The sequence below is a fragment of the Hypanus sabinus genome, chromosome 13, assembly GCF_030144855.1.
Source record: "Hypanus sabinus isolate sHypSab1 chromosome 13, sHypSab1.hap1, whole genome shotgun sequence".
Lineage (NCBI taxonomy): Eukaryota > Metazoa > Chordata > Chondrichthyes > Myliobatiformes > Dasyatidae > Hypanus > Hypanus sabinus.
Window position 1 is genome coordinate 22,863,079 of NC_082718.1, and position 17,506 is coordinate 22,880,584.

Consider the following 17,506-nt stretch of genomic DNA (forward strand, 5'->3'; position numbering starts at 1 on the left):
TGGATCGTACATAATTAACCGACGAACGTCTCATATGCTATAAGATGAGTGTTTGAACAATCCACCACATCACGCCCCTTGGACTTTAATCGTTTATTCACACTGCCATTTCTCTGTAGCTGTAGCACTCCATTCTGCTCTGGGGATTTGTTTTATACCTCAATGTACTTAGGTACGCCGAGATCTGCCTGGCTGGCACACAAACAGAACCATGGTGTACCCAATTCTTCAATCAGCAATCCAACATTTTAACCTCCAGCTCCGGCCAGTGTCTCTTCTTGACCTTACACAGCCGAATATGGGATAAGCAGAAAGAACGCACATGCACACGCACAATACTTGAAGAACTCAGCGAGTCAGGTAGCAGTGAACAGCCAATGTTTTGGGCCGAGACTTTTCATCCTGATGAAGGGTCCCATGCTGAAATGTTGACTGTTTAGTTCCCACCATCGATGCTGCCTGACTTATTGAGTTCCCCCAGTATCTTGTGTGTGCTGCTCAAGATTTCCAGCATCTGCAGGATCTCGTTTATAATCCATGCAACAGCCTGGTGAACCTCTTCTGCACTCTCTCCAAAGCCTCCATCTCCTTCCTGTAATATGGTGACAAGAAATATGCACAATACCTCAAATGAGGTTCAACCAACATTTTATAAAATGTTGTAACATGATATTCCAAAGACATTTTACATGCCATGGCCAACGAAGGCAAGCACCCCGTTCCTTATTCATCACCCTGCCAGTCAGGGATTTATTCTCGGTGACCATTTATTAGGTACACCTGTACATCTGCTCATTGACACAAATGGCTAATCAGCCAATCACGTGGCAGCAACTCAGAGCATAAAAGCATGCAGGCATGGTCAAGAACTTCAGTTGCTGTTCAGACCAAACATCAGAATGGGGAAGAAATGCGATCTAAGTAACTTTCAGCGTGGTACAATTATTGGTGCCAGACGGGGTGGTCTGAGTATCTTAGAAGCAGCCGATCTCCTGGGATACTCACGCACAATAGTCTCTAGAGCTTACAGAGAATGGAGCGAGACTCTAAAAAATAAACATCCAGTGAGCAGTATTTCTGTGGGCGAAAGCACCTTGTTAATGAGAGAAGTCAAAATTAGAATAGCTAAACTGGTTCAAGCTGACAGGAAGGTGACAGCAACATGAACAACAGTGGTGGGCAGAAGAGCATCTCTGAATGCACAACACGACGAACCTTAAAGTGGAAGGGCTACACCAAGAGCAGACCGTGAATACTCACTCAGTGACCACTTTAATACTGGAGTTACATCCTGTACCAAATAAAGAGGCCACTGAGTGTATGCACTCCATAACCCCTTTGTTCATCAAAAACTCCTTAGGATCTACTTGTAGCATCTGAAAGTCCGAAAACCCCTACTTCATGATGAGCCATTCTTCAATGCTCCCATGGTGAAATTCACCTCCTCGAAGAATGCGTGCGATGCTCAAGCCACAATAGCCTCTTCAATTTTAAGAGGTGTGGGCTTATATTAAGCAGAGCACTTGCTGATATGAACCGTCAATCAACAATGTGGTTTGCACCAGCTGTACCCAGAAATCTTTATAATCAGCAAGCAGTGCAAAATTGGCTTGGTACCTGTAGTGTTGGCAACAGGCCTAGATTAATTACTCCGTGATCACCATTCTGTTTTACAGAGGCCATCCAATTTAGAAGCTCCCCCCGCTCCAATGTTTTTCTCTTGCAAGTTTAGTTTTCAATACTTGTACATACAAAACCTAATAAAATGTAGTGTATTTACCCGAAAAGGAAAATATCATGAACAAAAGAATATGTGAGATTTGATAACATTTTCAGGTGGATAAGGAAGTGCACATAATGGGGTGCCATTACAGAACGGAAATTCTGCAATGACCAGTAAAAAAGTTACACTTTAAAAGGAAAAATACCAAGAAAGAAAATGATACTCAACGCAGATTTTTTAAAGAATCTTCACATTACAGTTGGCCTAGAGATTAGTGTTGTTTTAATGATGCATCATTTTAATCTGAACACCAAAATTGGGAAATTAAAATACATACTGCAGTCCAAGTTGGCTTGATGATAAACCAATTAATATTCCTTTTTCTGTCAATTAAAATTGCAGTCCATTAACAGATAGCCCCAAAATAGCCCATTTACTTGTACACTATTTTATTAGTTAAGTGAATTATAGATAATCTTCATCTTAACCTCAAACAGTGGAAAATCAACTGCAAAGAAAAAGCTAAAATTACATGCATATCTATTTTTAGGTTTTTCCATGTGCTCTGTGGCTGTGGGTAAAATAAGCACAAAAGTCAGTCCAACCACAATGTGGTAAACATGGTGCAGAGACCTGTACAGGAGGTTCAGTAACAAGCTGCATGGGAAGAGAGGTGGGGCCTGCTTGAAAAGGGCCATGTCTAACACAAAGGATCCCTAGGCAAGAGTCACGTCTGGTTCGGCATGCAAGGGAAGCTGTATGAGATCTATACAGCAGAGCCCGCTGCCTGCTGCTACAACAGGTGGTCGTATTTTGTCATCGGTTGTCAAGTTCCCCCAGTCTTCAACTTCTTTGTCAGTGGCTCATTTTGTTCTGAGACATGCATCGTTTCGCAGCCTCCAGTATAGAGCAGCTGCAATTTTAGCCACTCCTCCAGTGCAACAGAGTTTTCTCAAGCAAACTGTGGAATTCCCTCCACAAAATTCTTCACCTCTCAACCGCTCTTTCCTTTGGCCTTCGGGTTGAAGTTTCAGGTAAAGAGTCTTTAATTGCCACACTTGGTTAAATGCTAACTCAGTGTCAGTGAAGATAATTCTCGCCTCATCTCTGGCACTCCTTCTTTGGTCTATGCTTGGACCAAGGCTGTGATGCAATTTGGTCATGGCAAACTCAAATTGGGCATCAGTGAGTTGACAATTGGTGAAAAGGGGAACTTGATCACGAGAAGCAGCTTTTAGAAGTAAGGTCCCACAGAGATCAGTGTTTGTGCCTCTCTAGCAATAACTTGAAAGGCTTAGACAGAGTGGATATGGAGAGGATGTTCACAGTAGTGGGAAAGTCTAGGACCAGAAGACACAGCTTCAAAATAGAAGGACATTCATTTAGAACAGAGATGAGGAAGGATTTCTTTATCCAGAGGGTGTTGAATCTGTGGAATTAATTGCCATTCCAATGGCTATGGAGGCCAAGTCATTGGGTATATTTTAAAGAGGAGGTTGATAGGTTCTTGGTTAGTAAGGACATCAAAGGTTACAAGGAGAAGGCAGGAGAAAAAGGTTGAAAGAGAAAATAAATCAGCCATGATTGAATGGCGGAGCAGTCTCAATAGGCAGAACAGCCTAATTCTTCTCCTATGGTTAATGGTCTAATTTGGCTGAGGAGGCAAAATGTCAAATTTTCACGTTCACAAACTGGAGCAAGGAGTATGGAAGAGAGTGCAGAGAGGCATCAATGGATATGGACAAGCTGAGCAGGTAAGCCAGAACACGGCGGAATACGACGTGCAAAAGTACAAAACAAAGACAAATCACAGTATTAGTAATATGATAAATGAATGGATAGATTTCATGCTCATAGGAACGACATGAAGGACTGAGAAACCTTGATGTACATCCCAAGAATACATTACAGCAGTAGGAATAACTGCATTCATTAGCCTGGATGCAGAAAATAAAAGCAAAACAAAATGGTGAAACAACTCAAAACTATCAGTTAAGCCACAGCTCAAGTAATCTGTATGTGCAGCTCTAGACAAGAAGTTATGGGAAGGACGTGACTGCACTGGATGTAGAGCAGATTCATCAGGATGCTGCATGCGGTGGAACATTTCAATTATAAGGAGAGACTGGATAGGCTGGGTTTGCTTTCCTTTGAGTGGAAGACACTGACTGGGGCTCTGCCTGGAGGTGTAAAAAATAATTAATAAGGTGACTAGAGTCATACAGTGCAGGAACAGACCTTTAGGCACAACTCAACCAGGCCAACCAAGGTGCCTTCCTGAACCGGCCCCATTTGCCGACAGGATTAACCGTGCTCCCAAGATTCCAGATGCATTATTGCTTAATGTCATCTCCAGTACACAAGCACAAAGGGGAACAAAGCAATTGTTACTCCAGATCTGATGCAGCACTAAAAGAAACAATACTATAGAAATCACCAACACAACAATAAAAACTAGAGAGAGAGAGAGAGAGAGAGAGAGAGAGAGAAAGAGAGAGAGGGAGAGAGAGAGATTGAGATTCTAGGCACAGGAGTGTCTGTATATAAGGTGACTAACAGGAACCAAAGCAGAGATATTTAATACTAGAAGGTACAGATTTCAAGGTCAGGGAGAAGAGATTCAAGGAAGACTTTTTTTCACCCAGAAGACAGTTGGGCTTTGGACTGCACTGCTTAAGTGGCTGTGCATGACATTAAGAAACAGCTAACAAGCATTTGTACTGCCAAGGAGCAGGATGCTAGACAAGTGCTAACATCAAGTGCTAGACAACAGGCCTACATCATAAGGCACAAGAGTAAAAATAGGCCATTCAGCCCATCAAGTCTGCTCCACCATTCTATCTTGGCTTATTTATTATCCCACTCAACACCATTCTCCTGCCTTCTCCCCATAACCTTTGACTCCTTGACTAACCAAGAACTGTCAAACTCCACTTTAAATATACTCAGTGACTTGGCCTTCACAGATGCCGATGCCTATGAATTCCACAGATTCTCCAACCTCTGGCTAAATAAATTCCTCCTCATCTCTGGTCTTTCAGGTGTCTTTCTATTCTGGGGCGATGCCTCCTTACCCTAGGTTCCTCCACTGTAGGAAAGATCCTCTCCACAGCCACTGCAACTAGAGCTTTCACTATCTGATAGGTTTCAACAAGATCGCCCCCGCCCCCACAAAAGATCTTCTAAACTCCAGCAAGTACAGGCCTAGAACCATGAAAAGCCCCTCAAACATTAACCCTTTCATTTCCAGAAAAAAATTCTCATGAACCTCTTCTGGACCATCACCAATGCCAGCACAACTTTTCTGAGGGGCCCCAAACGGCTCACAATACCCCATGTGCCTTATTAAGCCTCAGCATCGCATCTTTGCCCATCAGATTATTGAACAGCCTGGAGGGCCACGGTGGCTTTGAGGGAATTTCCACGACAGAACAGGTCAATGGCGATTTCTTTTTCTTCATTCAGTCACCTGCTTCTTCATGTGTTTAAGTTGGTTCTCAGGCAATAAAATGGACTAGGGAATGTTGTGGGCCACATAGTTCTTGTGGTGTTTTAATAATGAACTGAATTCAAAACAACACCGTCTTCAATGAAGTTGGACAAGCCTGTTTTAATTTTAGCCAATTTTAGGAGTGACTTTTGCAAAATATGCAGGTAATGCACTGGTTGTCTGTCGTAAGGTGGAAATGACAGAAATTATTCAGGTTGCATCGTATTTGAAATTACCTTCCAATTTTTGGCAAAAATGTTATACGCCACACATAAGCACAAAAGATCCTGTAGATGCTGGAATCCGGAACAAATGCCGGAGGAACTCAGCAGGTCAGGCAGCACGAAAGGAAATGAATAAACATCAACGATTTGGGCCGAAACCCTTCAATTGTACATGTTATATGGTCTGTTTTTCTGCATTTACCCCCAAACCAGACATCTTTTGTAAGATTCATTTTGTAAGAATTTGGACATTTCTTCCCCAATAGGATTAATTTTCAAAATTAAATGACCAGACCTTGAAATTGTATTTAGGAGATCTTGGGCAGTACCTGCGCACTTTACAAATCCTCATTATGGATGTGTTTCTTGCAGTTCCTTCGCATACCCCAATTATGTGATATTGGGTTAATTGGCTATATTAAACTACCCCTCAGCATGGGTTAACAACAAAAAGAATCACACAGAAGCTGATTGGTATTTGAGAGGAAGTTACAGGGTATTGTATCTTTATTGCTATAAGATAAAAACAATTACCTTAAACACTTCCAGTGGTAATGAAAACTTTTCAGCTTCAGACAAGGCCTTTTCAAGGGCATCTTTCCATTCCGAGTCACTTTTGAGAGACTGGATTTCTGCGAGAGAGCAAAGAGCATCTTTCTTCACTATCCACTGTTATCTACATTGTTTTCAGGCAATTGAAAATACAATATCCATAATTTGAAATCCATCCTTTTGTACTGTTCTTCCCAATGCACTTTTTAAACTATTGTTGCTTTTCTATCTTAGAAAGTGGTATTTTGCAGGAATAAAGTCTAGCAATTCTACTAAAATAAGACCATAAGATGATAATACATAGGAACAGAATTAGGCCATTTGGCCCATCAAGTCCGCTCTATCACACATGGCTGATTTATTATCCCTTGCAAACCCAATCTCCTGCCTTTTCCTCATGCCCTTTGTCACCCTTACTAATCGAAAACCCATCAACCTCTGCTTTAAATATACCCAATGACTTAGCCTCCACAACTGTCTGTGGTTATGAATTCCACAGATTCACCACCCTCTGGCTAAAGAAATTCCTCCTCATCTCTGTTCCAAAGTCCCTCTGTTGAGGCTGTGCCCTCTGAACCTGGACTCCCCACTATAGGAAACATCATCTCCGCATTCACTCTAACTAGGCCTTTCAATATTCAGTAGGTTTCAATGAGATCCCCCACTCATTCTTCTAAACTCTAACGAGTACAAGCCCAGAAGCATCAAATGCTCCTCATATATTAACCTTTTTTTTCCCCGGATAATTGTCATGAACCTTCTCTAGACTCTCTCCAATGCCAGTATGTCCTTTCTTAGATAAGGGGCCCAAAATGACTCATAGTACTCCATGTGCAGTCCAACCATCCCTCATGAGGCTTTATAAGGCATCAAGCCCAAATGTGATCAACAGCAACCTCGAGTTGAGATTATTGAGCTTGAAACTTTAATGAAAGATACTAATCACTACCTTATACAGTGGGAGCAAAGAGGATCAATCCACATATTAGGGACATATAAAAGAATATCTGTTTTATACAATGCAGCATTAAGCAAGAGTTTGAATTATGAAATTTATTAAGTTCTTGGATTTATACTGTGTCCACTTCATGAGGTACACCTGTACATTAATGCAAATATCAAATCAGCCAATCATGTGGCAGCAACTCAATGCATAAAAGCATGCAGACATGGTGAAAAGGTTCAGTTGCTGTTCAGACCAAACATCAGAAAGAGGAAGAAATGTGATCTAAGTGACTCTAACTGTGGAATAATTGTTGGTGCTAGACAGGGTAGATTCTAGCTCCGAAACTGCTGATCTTCTAAAAGTAAAGTAGTTGACTGGTTTACAATATAGCTGGTATCAAAGTTGAAGGTGAATAAATTTTGTCCCCTTTTTTAAATTTTGCTTAAAGCAATTTTCCCTAAGACAAAAAGAATATTGTTATGAGTATTGTACTTTCAAAATAGCTTAAAGATTATACAAATAAATAATGCAATACAAATATAACTCATTGTATTAACAAGCAAGCCTCATCTCAGGATACTTTGAATCTATTTTTTATTTTTAATTTAAATACTGATTGATATTTAAAAATGATTTTCTTCTGTTACATTTACATATATAAAGTCAAACAACATAGGCGAGAACAGGGCTTCGCTTCCAGATAAGCTCAATGCCCTTGACTGTCAAAATGTGAACCATCACAAACTCCCAGATTCCCCAATGATCCTATGATCTCGGTCTCCGAGGCCAACATGCCAGCATCCTTCAGGAGGGTGAACCCAAAAAAAAGCATCCAGCCAAGATGGGGTACCTGGCAAAATTCTAAAGAGCTGTGCTGATCAATGGCTGGAGTGTTCACTGAGATCTTTAACCTCTTGCCTCAGAAGTCTGAGATAGCCACCTGCTTCAAGCAGGCTTCAATTATACCAGTGCCCAAGAACGTGGTGATCTGCCTCAATGACTATTATTCAGTAGCACTTACATCCACAATGATGAAGTGCTTTGAGAGCTGGTTTGAGATGGTTGTTGACTTCAGGAGGGCACAGAACGACCACTCCCCGCTGAACATCAACGGCTGCTCAGCACAGATCGTTAAGAGCATGAAATTTCTTGGTGTTCACCTGGCGGAGAATCCCACCTGGTCCCTCACCAGCTCCATAGCAAAGAAAGCCCAGCAGCGTCTCTACTTTCTGCAAAGGCTGAGGAAAGTCCATCTCCCACCCCCCCACCCCCCATCACATTCTACAGGGGTTGTATTGAGGGCATCCTGAGCAGCTGCATCACTGCCTGGTTCAGAAATTGCACCATCTCAGATTGCAAGACCCTGCAGTGGATAGTGAGGTCAGATGAGAAGATCATCATGATCTCTCTTCCCGCCGTTACGGACATTTACACTACATGCTGCATCCGCAAAGCAAACAGCTTTATGAAGGACCCCACACACCCCTCAAACTCTTCTCCCTCCTGCCATCTGGGAAAAGGCTCCGAAGCATTCGGGCTCTCATGACCAGACTACGTAACAGTTTCTTCTCCCAAGCTATCAGACTCCTCAAATATCCAGAGCCCGGACTGACACCTTACTGCCCTATTGTCTTGTTTATTATTTATTATAATGCCTGCACTGCTTTGTGCACTTTATGCAGTCCTGTGTAGGTCTGTAGTCTAGTATAGTTTTTTTCTGTGTTTTTTTTACGTAGTTCAGTCTAGTTTTTGTACTGTCATATAACACCATAGTCCTGAAAAACATTTTCTCATTTTTACTGTGTACTGTACCAACAGTTACGGTTGAAATGACAATGAAAGTGACTTGACTTTTGGTATTGAGACGTACCAACTCCTGCCTGAGAAGTGGCACGGATTCACTCCAATTTGCCTACTGGCACATGGGTTCACAGTAAATGACATCTCATTAGCTCCTCACTCAACCCTGGAATATCTGTACAGCAAAGATGCATACATCAGGATGCTCTTTATCGACTTCAGTTTGGCATTCAGTACTATCAGCCCTTCAAACCTAATCAATAACCTTCAAGACCTTGACCTTGAAACCTCCTTGTGCAATTGAATCTTCGATTTCCTCACTTGCAGACCCCAGTCAGTTTAGATTGGCAACAATACCTCCTCCACAATCTCCATCGGCACAGGTGCATCAGAAGGCTGTGTGCTTAGCCTTCAGCTCTACTAGCTTTAGACTCACAACTGTGTGGCTGAGCACAGCTCCAATGGTATTTTGAAATTTGTTAATGATGCTGCTGTCATCGGCCAAATCAAAGGTGGTGATGAATCAACATTTAGGAGGCAGGCTGAAGATCTGGCTGAGTGGTGCCACAATAACAACCTCTCTCTCTCAATGTCAGCAAGACCAAGGCGCCGATTATTGACTTCAGGAAGAGAAAACCAGAGGTCTATGAGCCAGTCCTCATTGGAGGATCAAAGATGAAGGGGGTCAGCAACTTTAAATTCCTCTGTGTTATCACTTCAGAGGACCTGTCCTGGGCCCAGCACAAAAGTGCAATTACGAAGAAAGCATGGTGGCACCTCTACTTCTTGGGAGGTTCTGAAGATTCGCACACTGATGCTACTTCCGGAGTGTGGCCCGCGATCCCGTGGGAGCTTGTGAGGCAATGCCAAGGCTGCATGGCCGTGGTAAAGGTCAAGGCGAAAAGGAGAAACCTTCTATCCCCGCAATCATCCTGGGAAACTTGAGGCCTTGGGAAATGAGATGGACGAACTTGGTGCACTGAGCAAAACCCAGAGGGAATACCGGGAGCGCAGTGTTCTTGCGCTCAACTGAGGCCTGGCTACACACGCATTTCAAGACCATCCCAGTGGACAGAGACGTACATTATTATTCTGTACTTTATTATTAGTTAAGTCTGCACACTGCTGTGTGTTTTTAAAGTGTTGCTGCTGTAATGAAAGAATTTCCCACTCAGGATCAACAAAGTAGTTATTATTGATATGACATCTAAAGCTATAGACGCTTGGTGGACAGTAGATTGACTGGTATGGAAGCACTAATGCCCTTGAATAGAAAATCCTCCAAAATGTAGTGTATGCAGCCCAGTCCACCACAGGAAAGGCCCTCCCCACCACTGGGGACATCTACAAAGTGTGCTGCCACAACAAAGGAACATCCATCATCAAGGACCTCCATTATCCAGGTTATGCTCTCATCTTGCTTCCACCATCGAGGAGGAGGTACAGGAGCCTTAGGTCCCACATCATCAGGTTCAGGAAGAGTTATTACCCTTCAACCACCAGGCTCTTGCACCAGCATGGATAGCTTCACTCACCACATCTCTGAACCAATTCCAGAACCTACAAACCCAATTACAAAGCCTCTACAACCTATGTTCTCAGCATTTCTTATTCATTACAATTTTTTGTTTTTCTTGTATTTGCAGTATCTTCTTTTCCACAGTGGTTCTTTGTCTGACTTTGCTTGTGTGTAGTTTTTTTTTTACTGATTCTATTGTATTTCTCACAAGAAAATGAATAGTGGAGCAGTATATGGTGACATGTACACACTTCGATATTTAATTTGAAAATTAGATTGAAGATTGTTCTCCAAGGAACAGTCATTTACTAAATGGACTGGATGGTCTCTTGTGTTGCTGTAAGAGTTCTAGTTAGTGATGTATAATATAGCCAACACTTTACAAAAATGCCAATATGCAAAAATTCAGCTGTGACAAGCCTATAAGACATGCCCATCATCAAAAGTGATATGCAATTTCACAGAGTACATTGCTTTTCAAATATAAAATAGATGTTAGCAATTATGCATTTATTAATATTTTTATAGAACACATTTGCAAATCTCAATAGGATCTCAACAGGGTAAAAGTTAACTGCTAAAGATTGTATTTCATCTAGATTCTGCAATGAAGTCCTTATGCATTAATGCACTTAAGAGGAAGAAGTGTATTGACAGAACAGATTTAGATTATTATGCTGTGAATTTTTATATAATAATTGAGGTGGTTTGCAAATGGCACCTGAGGGCTCATTAATGTATGGACTGATAAAAAGTAATATGTGAAGAGCTTTTTGAAAGCAGTTCAACATGGCGAATCGTGAAGTAGGTGCGTAGAAATTGGAATAGAATGAGGCTGTATTTATAGAATCCCCTAGAATTTTATATGACTCGCTGGAATATACACTCAATGGCCACTTTATTATGTAGCTCCTGTGTCTAATAAAGCAGCCACTGATTGTACACTTACGATCTTCTATAGCTGTAGCTCATTCACTTCAAGGTTCAATGTGTCATGCATTCAGAGATGCTCTTCTGCACACCACTGTTGTAACGCATGGTTATTTGAGTTATCATTGCCTTCCTGTCAGCTTGACCCAGTCTGGTCATTCTCCACTCTCATTAACAAGGCGCTTTCACCCACAGAACTGCCACTCGCTGGCCTCTATGAACTCCCAGGAGATCAGCAATTTCTGAGATACTCAAACCACCCCATCTGGCACTGTCCATTGTCTAAGTAACTTAGATCACATACCTTCCCCATTCTGATGTTTGGTCTGAACAACAACTGAACCTCTTGGCCATGTCTGCATGCTTTTATGCACTGAGTTGCTGCCACATGATTGACTGATTAGGTATTTTCCTTCACAACATGCACCTATAAGTGGCCACTGAGTGTGTATTTTTGCTGTTGCCTAATAACTTAAATAACATCTACTAATCTGGTAGGAAGAATGGATAAGTGACCTTCATTAAAAATGCCAATTCTGTTTAAGAAGTCACAAATTTTGATAGTATATAAAATCCCTTCAAACAGGAAGAAAGGTAGGGACAGAAAAGAACAAAACAGAAACTGATTGAAAATCAGGAATATTTTTGGCATTAGAGCAATAGATAATGAAACAGTGAGGGGTTGGAGGAAAACAGACATATGAGGCAAGTACAAATGCAATAAAAACAAAAATCTGTGATAGGTTAATTCACGTGAACCTTTATTTAACTGACAGAAGTACAAAGAAAAAATTTTCAATAGTTTTACTGACCAACTTAATTGTATTTTGTAAATATACACAAATTTAAAATTTGATGGCTGCAACACACTCAACAAAAGTTGGGACAGAGTTAAAATAAGATTGAAAAGTGCACAGAATATTCAAGTATCACCGGTTTGGAAGACTCCACATTAAGCAGGCTAATTGGTAGCAGGTGAGGTATCATGACTGGGTATAAAAGTAGCGTCCATCAAAGGCTCAGTCTTTGCAAGCAAGGATGGGTCGTGGCTCACATCTTTGTGCCAAAATTCGTGAGAGAATTGTTAGTCAGTTCAAAAGGAACATTTCCCAATGTAAGATTGCAGTGAATTTAGGTCTTTCAACATCTACAGTACATAATATTGTGAAAAGATTCAGAGAATTCAGATATCTCAGTGTGTAAAGGGCAAGGTCGGAAACCACTGTTGAAAGCACGTGATCTTCGAGCCCTCAGGCGGCCCTGCCTAAGAAACCGTCATGCTACTGTGACAATTATAGCCACCTGGGCTCGGGAGTACTTCGGAAAACCATTGTCACTTAACACAGTCCGTCGCTGCATCCAGAAATGCAACTTGAAACTGTATTACGCAAGGAGGAAGCCATACATCAACTCTATGCAGAAACGCCGGCGAGTTCCCTGGGCCCGAGCTCATCTCAGATGGACCGAAAGACTGTGGAACCGTCTGCTGTGGTCAGATGAGTCGACATTTCAGCTAGTTTTCGGAAAAAACGGGCATCAAGTTCTCAGATGAAAATGATGAAATGTTTTCAAAGATGAAAACGACCATCCTGATTGTTATCAGCGAAAGGTGCAAAAGCCAGCATCTGTGATGGTATGGGGGTGCATCAGTGCCCACGGCATGGGTGAGTTGCATGTACGTGAAGGTACCATTGACTCTGAGGTGTATATTAGGATTTTAAAGAGACATATGTTGCCATCAAGGCGTCGTCTCTTCCTGGGACGTCCATGCTTATGTCAGCAGGACAATGCCTGACCATATTCTGCACGGGCTACAACAGCATGGCTTTGTAGACACAGAGTGCATGTGCTTGACTGGCCTGCTGCCAGTCCAGATCTATCTCCTATTGAAAATGTATGGTGCATCGTGAAGAGGAGAATCAGACAACGGAGACCAAGGACTGTTGAGCAGCTGAAGTCTTATATCAAGCACGATTGGACAAAATTTCCAATTGCAAATCTACTACAATTAGCATCCACAGTTCCAAAACGATTAAAAAGTGTTATTAAAAGGAAAGGTGATGTACCACAATGGTAAACATGCCTCTATCCCAACTTTTGTTGAGTGTGTTGCAGCCATCAAATTCTAAATTTGTGTATATTTATAAAATATAATTAAGTTGGTCAGTAAAACTATTGAAAATCTTTTCTTTGTACTTTTGTCAGTTAAATAAAGGTTCACGTGAATTAACGTATCACAGATTTTTGCTCTTATTGTATTTTGGAAAATATCCCAACTTTTCTGGAAATGTGGTTTGTAGTAACGGAGAAGCAGATAATTTAAAAGAGCAGAGGAAGACAGAGTAATGGGAGTGAAAGAATGTTAAAAATAGTGGGAGGAGGGGAAGGGTGGGGGGAAGAGGCTGGGTGGAGAGGGGGGAAAAAGCAGGAAGGTTGCCAATACTTTCATATACCAATGAAACACAGCCTTGTAGTGTCAGTGGCTCTTCACAGTACAGAGTTCAGTCAGTGGTAAGGGAAGCAAATGCAATGTTAGCATTCATTTTAAGAGGACTAGAACATAAAAGGATGTAATGCTGACATTTTAAGGCATTGGTCAGACCACATTAGGAGTACTGAGAGTAGCTTTCGGCCCCTTATCTAAGAAAGGACTGCTGGCAATGGAGAGGATCCAGAGGTGTATCTGGAGAATAATTCTGGGAATGAAAAGGTTAACATGAGGAGCATTTGATGGCTCTGGGCCTGTACTCACTAGAGTTTAGAAGAATGAGGGGAATCTCATTGAAATCTATCAAATTTTGAAAGGTCCAGAGAGAGGGGACACTAAGGGGATGTTTCCAATAGTTTTGTTGTTTAGGGCATTGCTGCATAATAGAGGGGTGTCCCTTTTGAACATATGAGGAGGAATTTTTCAGCAATAGGCTGATGAATCTGTGGGCTTCATTGCCATAGGCAGCTGTGGAGACCAGGTCATTGGATAATACTTAAAGTAGAGGTTGATGGTTTCTTGATAGGGGTGTCAAAGGTTAAGGGGAGAAAGCAGGAGAATGGGGTTGAAAGGGATAATAAATCAGCCATGATGGAATGGTGGAGCAGACTCGTTGGGCCAAGTGGCCTAATTCCGTCCCTTTGTCTTTTGGTCTTATTGTTTAATCCTGTTGTAAAATACCCTGCGACTACGATATGAATTGCATTTAAAGATGTTTTGAAGATTAGCTTTACTTGTCACACATACATCGAAACATACTGCGATAATGCATTGCACCAGACTAAAGCCACCAGAGGAATCCCATGTTGTCAAGGGGAGAACGCAGGAACTCCTTACAGACGGCAGCAGGAATCAAACCCTGATCTTGCAGCTAGCGCTGTAACAGTGTTACACTAACCGCTACCCCATTGTGCTGCCCTTTTTCTATAACGTTTTTCTATTTTTTATAATTGCCTACTAGGCAAGAAATATTGCTTAGCAAACTAATCTAAAAATAATGTACATGGACTCCAACCTTCTCGTACAGGTCAAGCAACTTCCAGAAATTATTTCTTTTTATTTCAACCTCTACCTTGAACAAATATGAATGTTGCAGTCATAAGTTAAAGCTCAGTATAAAGTGTAAATGGTCAATTAAAAATCGTTCATTCGGCTTCTCTGTATGTGTTCTGAGGTAAATCTTTATTCTAAGTGGCTATTCAACCATTTTTACGAAAGCACAGCTGCATGGAATACTTTGAACTGGTGCCTCATAGCAGCAGGTGTTGAAAAGGAGGAGGCTTTTGCCAGAGTCAGCTAGATTTTTTGTCAGGTTGCTTTCTCCAAGATAAGGAACAAGCACTTTCACATCACTACCCTTTACCTGCTACAGGATTTGGTTGTAAAATGCCAAAAATGCCCCTGATCTACAGGCAGTTTTCTGCTAATGCTTGTCCTTCCCGTTCCTCTCTTTCTTCCCTTTTGAAAGGATTTTATTTATGATCAAATTTCACGACTTTTTTTTTAAAAAAAAAGGTCATTGTTATTGAGTCAAGGAGGTCTCCTGGAGTGGCATGGTATCACAGTGGTCAGCTGGAACAGCATCAGCTGAGAGACTGGGGTTCAATTCTGTAAGGAGTTTGTATGTTTTCCCCGTGACCGGGTGGGTTTCCTCTAATTTCTGTCTGCATTCCAAAAGCACACAGGTCAGGATCAGTAAGCTGTGGGCATGCTACGTTGACAGCAGAAGCAGGGCGATACTTGCAGGCTGCCCTGGGCACATCCTCAGACTGTGTGGGTTTTTGACACAAATGACGCATTTTGCTCTATGTTTTGATGTAGATGTGGTAAATAAACCTCACCTTTAATTTTACCTTTAGTCCATTCCTCAAGCAAGATTAGGTTCCACAGTCAAAGAAATTCTGACCATGTAGGGAACCTTATGCTCAGCCAATGACCTGGTTAATATTGTGGTATACTGATATATTACACAATAGCAGACCATTAAACGGTCACTTTTTGTACAGTGGCTCCTTTGTCATTTCCTAGACTTCTAACACATACCTGTTGGAGGCTCAAGCTTGCAGCCATTTTCCTGGCACCATCCCACTGGGCGGAGTCTGCAGTCCAGATAAAATAACCACTGGTCGTGATCTTCAATATCGTTCAGTCCTTCATAACGCAGGCACAATCTCCCACCGACATTCTCTACCACACGGACTACCCAGAACTGGAAAGGGTTTTTAGCATCCTGAAGTTCAATTAGAGATTTAGGCGTAACGAGGTCCACAGTGTTCTTCCCTCTAAGCGGCTGTTTCAAATAAGAGGAAAATTGTAGAGCGCACAAACTGGAAGTCAGTACCTATTCAAACTGTCTAAATACAAGAAAACTGCACATTCTGCACACATTGCCATCTCTTACTTTACAATGTACGGTTTTGCCTTATACAAATCATTTCTAACATTGAAAATGGAGACAAACTCTAGAGGTCATTGAGTGTGAATGTGCGGATGGGTGAGTGTGTTGTTCCCTACATCACAACTACTCAAAGGGCAAGTTCAGAGGTGCACACGTTCCTCAGAGCTCATCTCTGACCATTCGTGGATGCTTACCCCTTCCAGAAGATTGGCAGGAGCTGTCCTTGCACCAGTCAAATCCCGAATAAGAAATTCTGTCCAGTCTCCATATTTCTCACAGATTGCTGTAAAACAGGAAAAGCACTTCGGTGAACCACACAATCATCCCCCTTTGGGAACACAGGAACACAACCAGGAGCAGAATCAGGCCTCGCTGCCCTTGGAGCTCTCTTCGTCATTTATCAAGATCTTGGCTGATTTACCCAAGCATGTGAAAACGGGACTTTCGCTTGGTATCCAGTAATCTATCAAACTCTGTTTTGAATGAGCAGAATAGCTGAGCCTCTAAAACTCTCCAGGATAAAGAATTCCAAAGATTCACCACCATGCCAGCAAGGAAGTTTCTCCCCTTCTCACAAGGTGGAGCTACTTTAGCCAGAGGGTAGCCAATCTGTGGAATTCATTGCCTTAGACTGGCATGGAGGCCAAGTCATTGAGCAGAGTTAAAATGGAGGCTCATGATTAGTAAAAGGGTGTCAAAGGTTACAGGGAGAATGGGATTGAGGGAGATAATAAGTCATGATGGATCAGACAAGATGGGCTGAATGGCCTAACCCTGCTCCTATTTTTTATGGTTTCATTTCATCTGAAAACCCTTATTTGAATCTGGACCTTTGGCTTTTGACTCCTCAGACTGGGATAATATCCTCCCCCTCCACGCTGTAAGAATTTTGATAACTTCAACATTATAACTACCCGCTCTTCTTAACTCTAGAGAAGGCAGTCCATTTTCCTGGCACTGACCCAATGATTGAAACCCACAGACTAGATAAAGGAGTCAATAGTCCATTCACGGAAAAACACTCTCCCACCGTCATTCTCCAACACACAAACTGACTGGTGATGAAAAAGGTTTTTAGCTCAAGGTCTACAGTGTTCTTCCCTTTTGCATATAGCTTCCAATAATTAAGTGTGGGCATATTAAACAGTAGGAAAGAGCATATTTGGTTGGTTTTAGTGTTAACTGATCAGAAAACAGCATAATTCATTTTAATATGACAGATCATGCAAACCCAAGTACAGTAATTACAAAGCAAACAAAATGTCCCATCTCAATGATGAAACAATCATCTTATAGTTAAATAATAATAACAACCCTCCCTAGGTATTCTATTAAACATATTCATGTGGAAGCCTCCAAGATAAATTTTGAGGTAGCAACCAATTCCAGCATTTTTGCCAAATGCTAATAAATTACTTATTTAATCCCAAACATTA

The 17,506-nt window shown here is 41.6% G+C and overlaps 1 protein-coding gene across 7 annotated transcripts in view; it reads right to left on the reverse strand.

The window, feature by feature from the left end:
- Positions 1-17,506, reverse strand: part of sfmbt2 (Scm like with four mbt domains 2) — a 220,724-nt gene that overhangs the window by 114,564 nt on the left and 88,654 nt on the right. For all 7 annotated transcript variants that reach the window (XM_059987321.1, XM_059987320.1, XM_059987325.1 and 4 more), the window contains 3 exons: positions 16,265-16,353; positions 15,716-15,962; positions 5,972-6,069 (listed from right to left, as the gene is read on the reverse strand). In XM_059987321.1, coding sequence (XP_059843304.1) covers positions 5,972-6,069; positions 15,716-15,962; positions 16,265-16,353 — 434 coding nt within the window. The remainder of the gene's footprint in view (positions 1-5,971; positions 6,070-15,715; positions 15,963-16,264; positions 16,354-17,506) is intronic.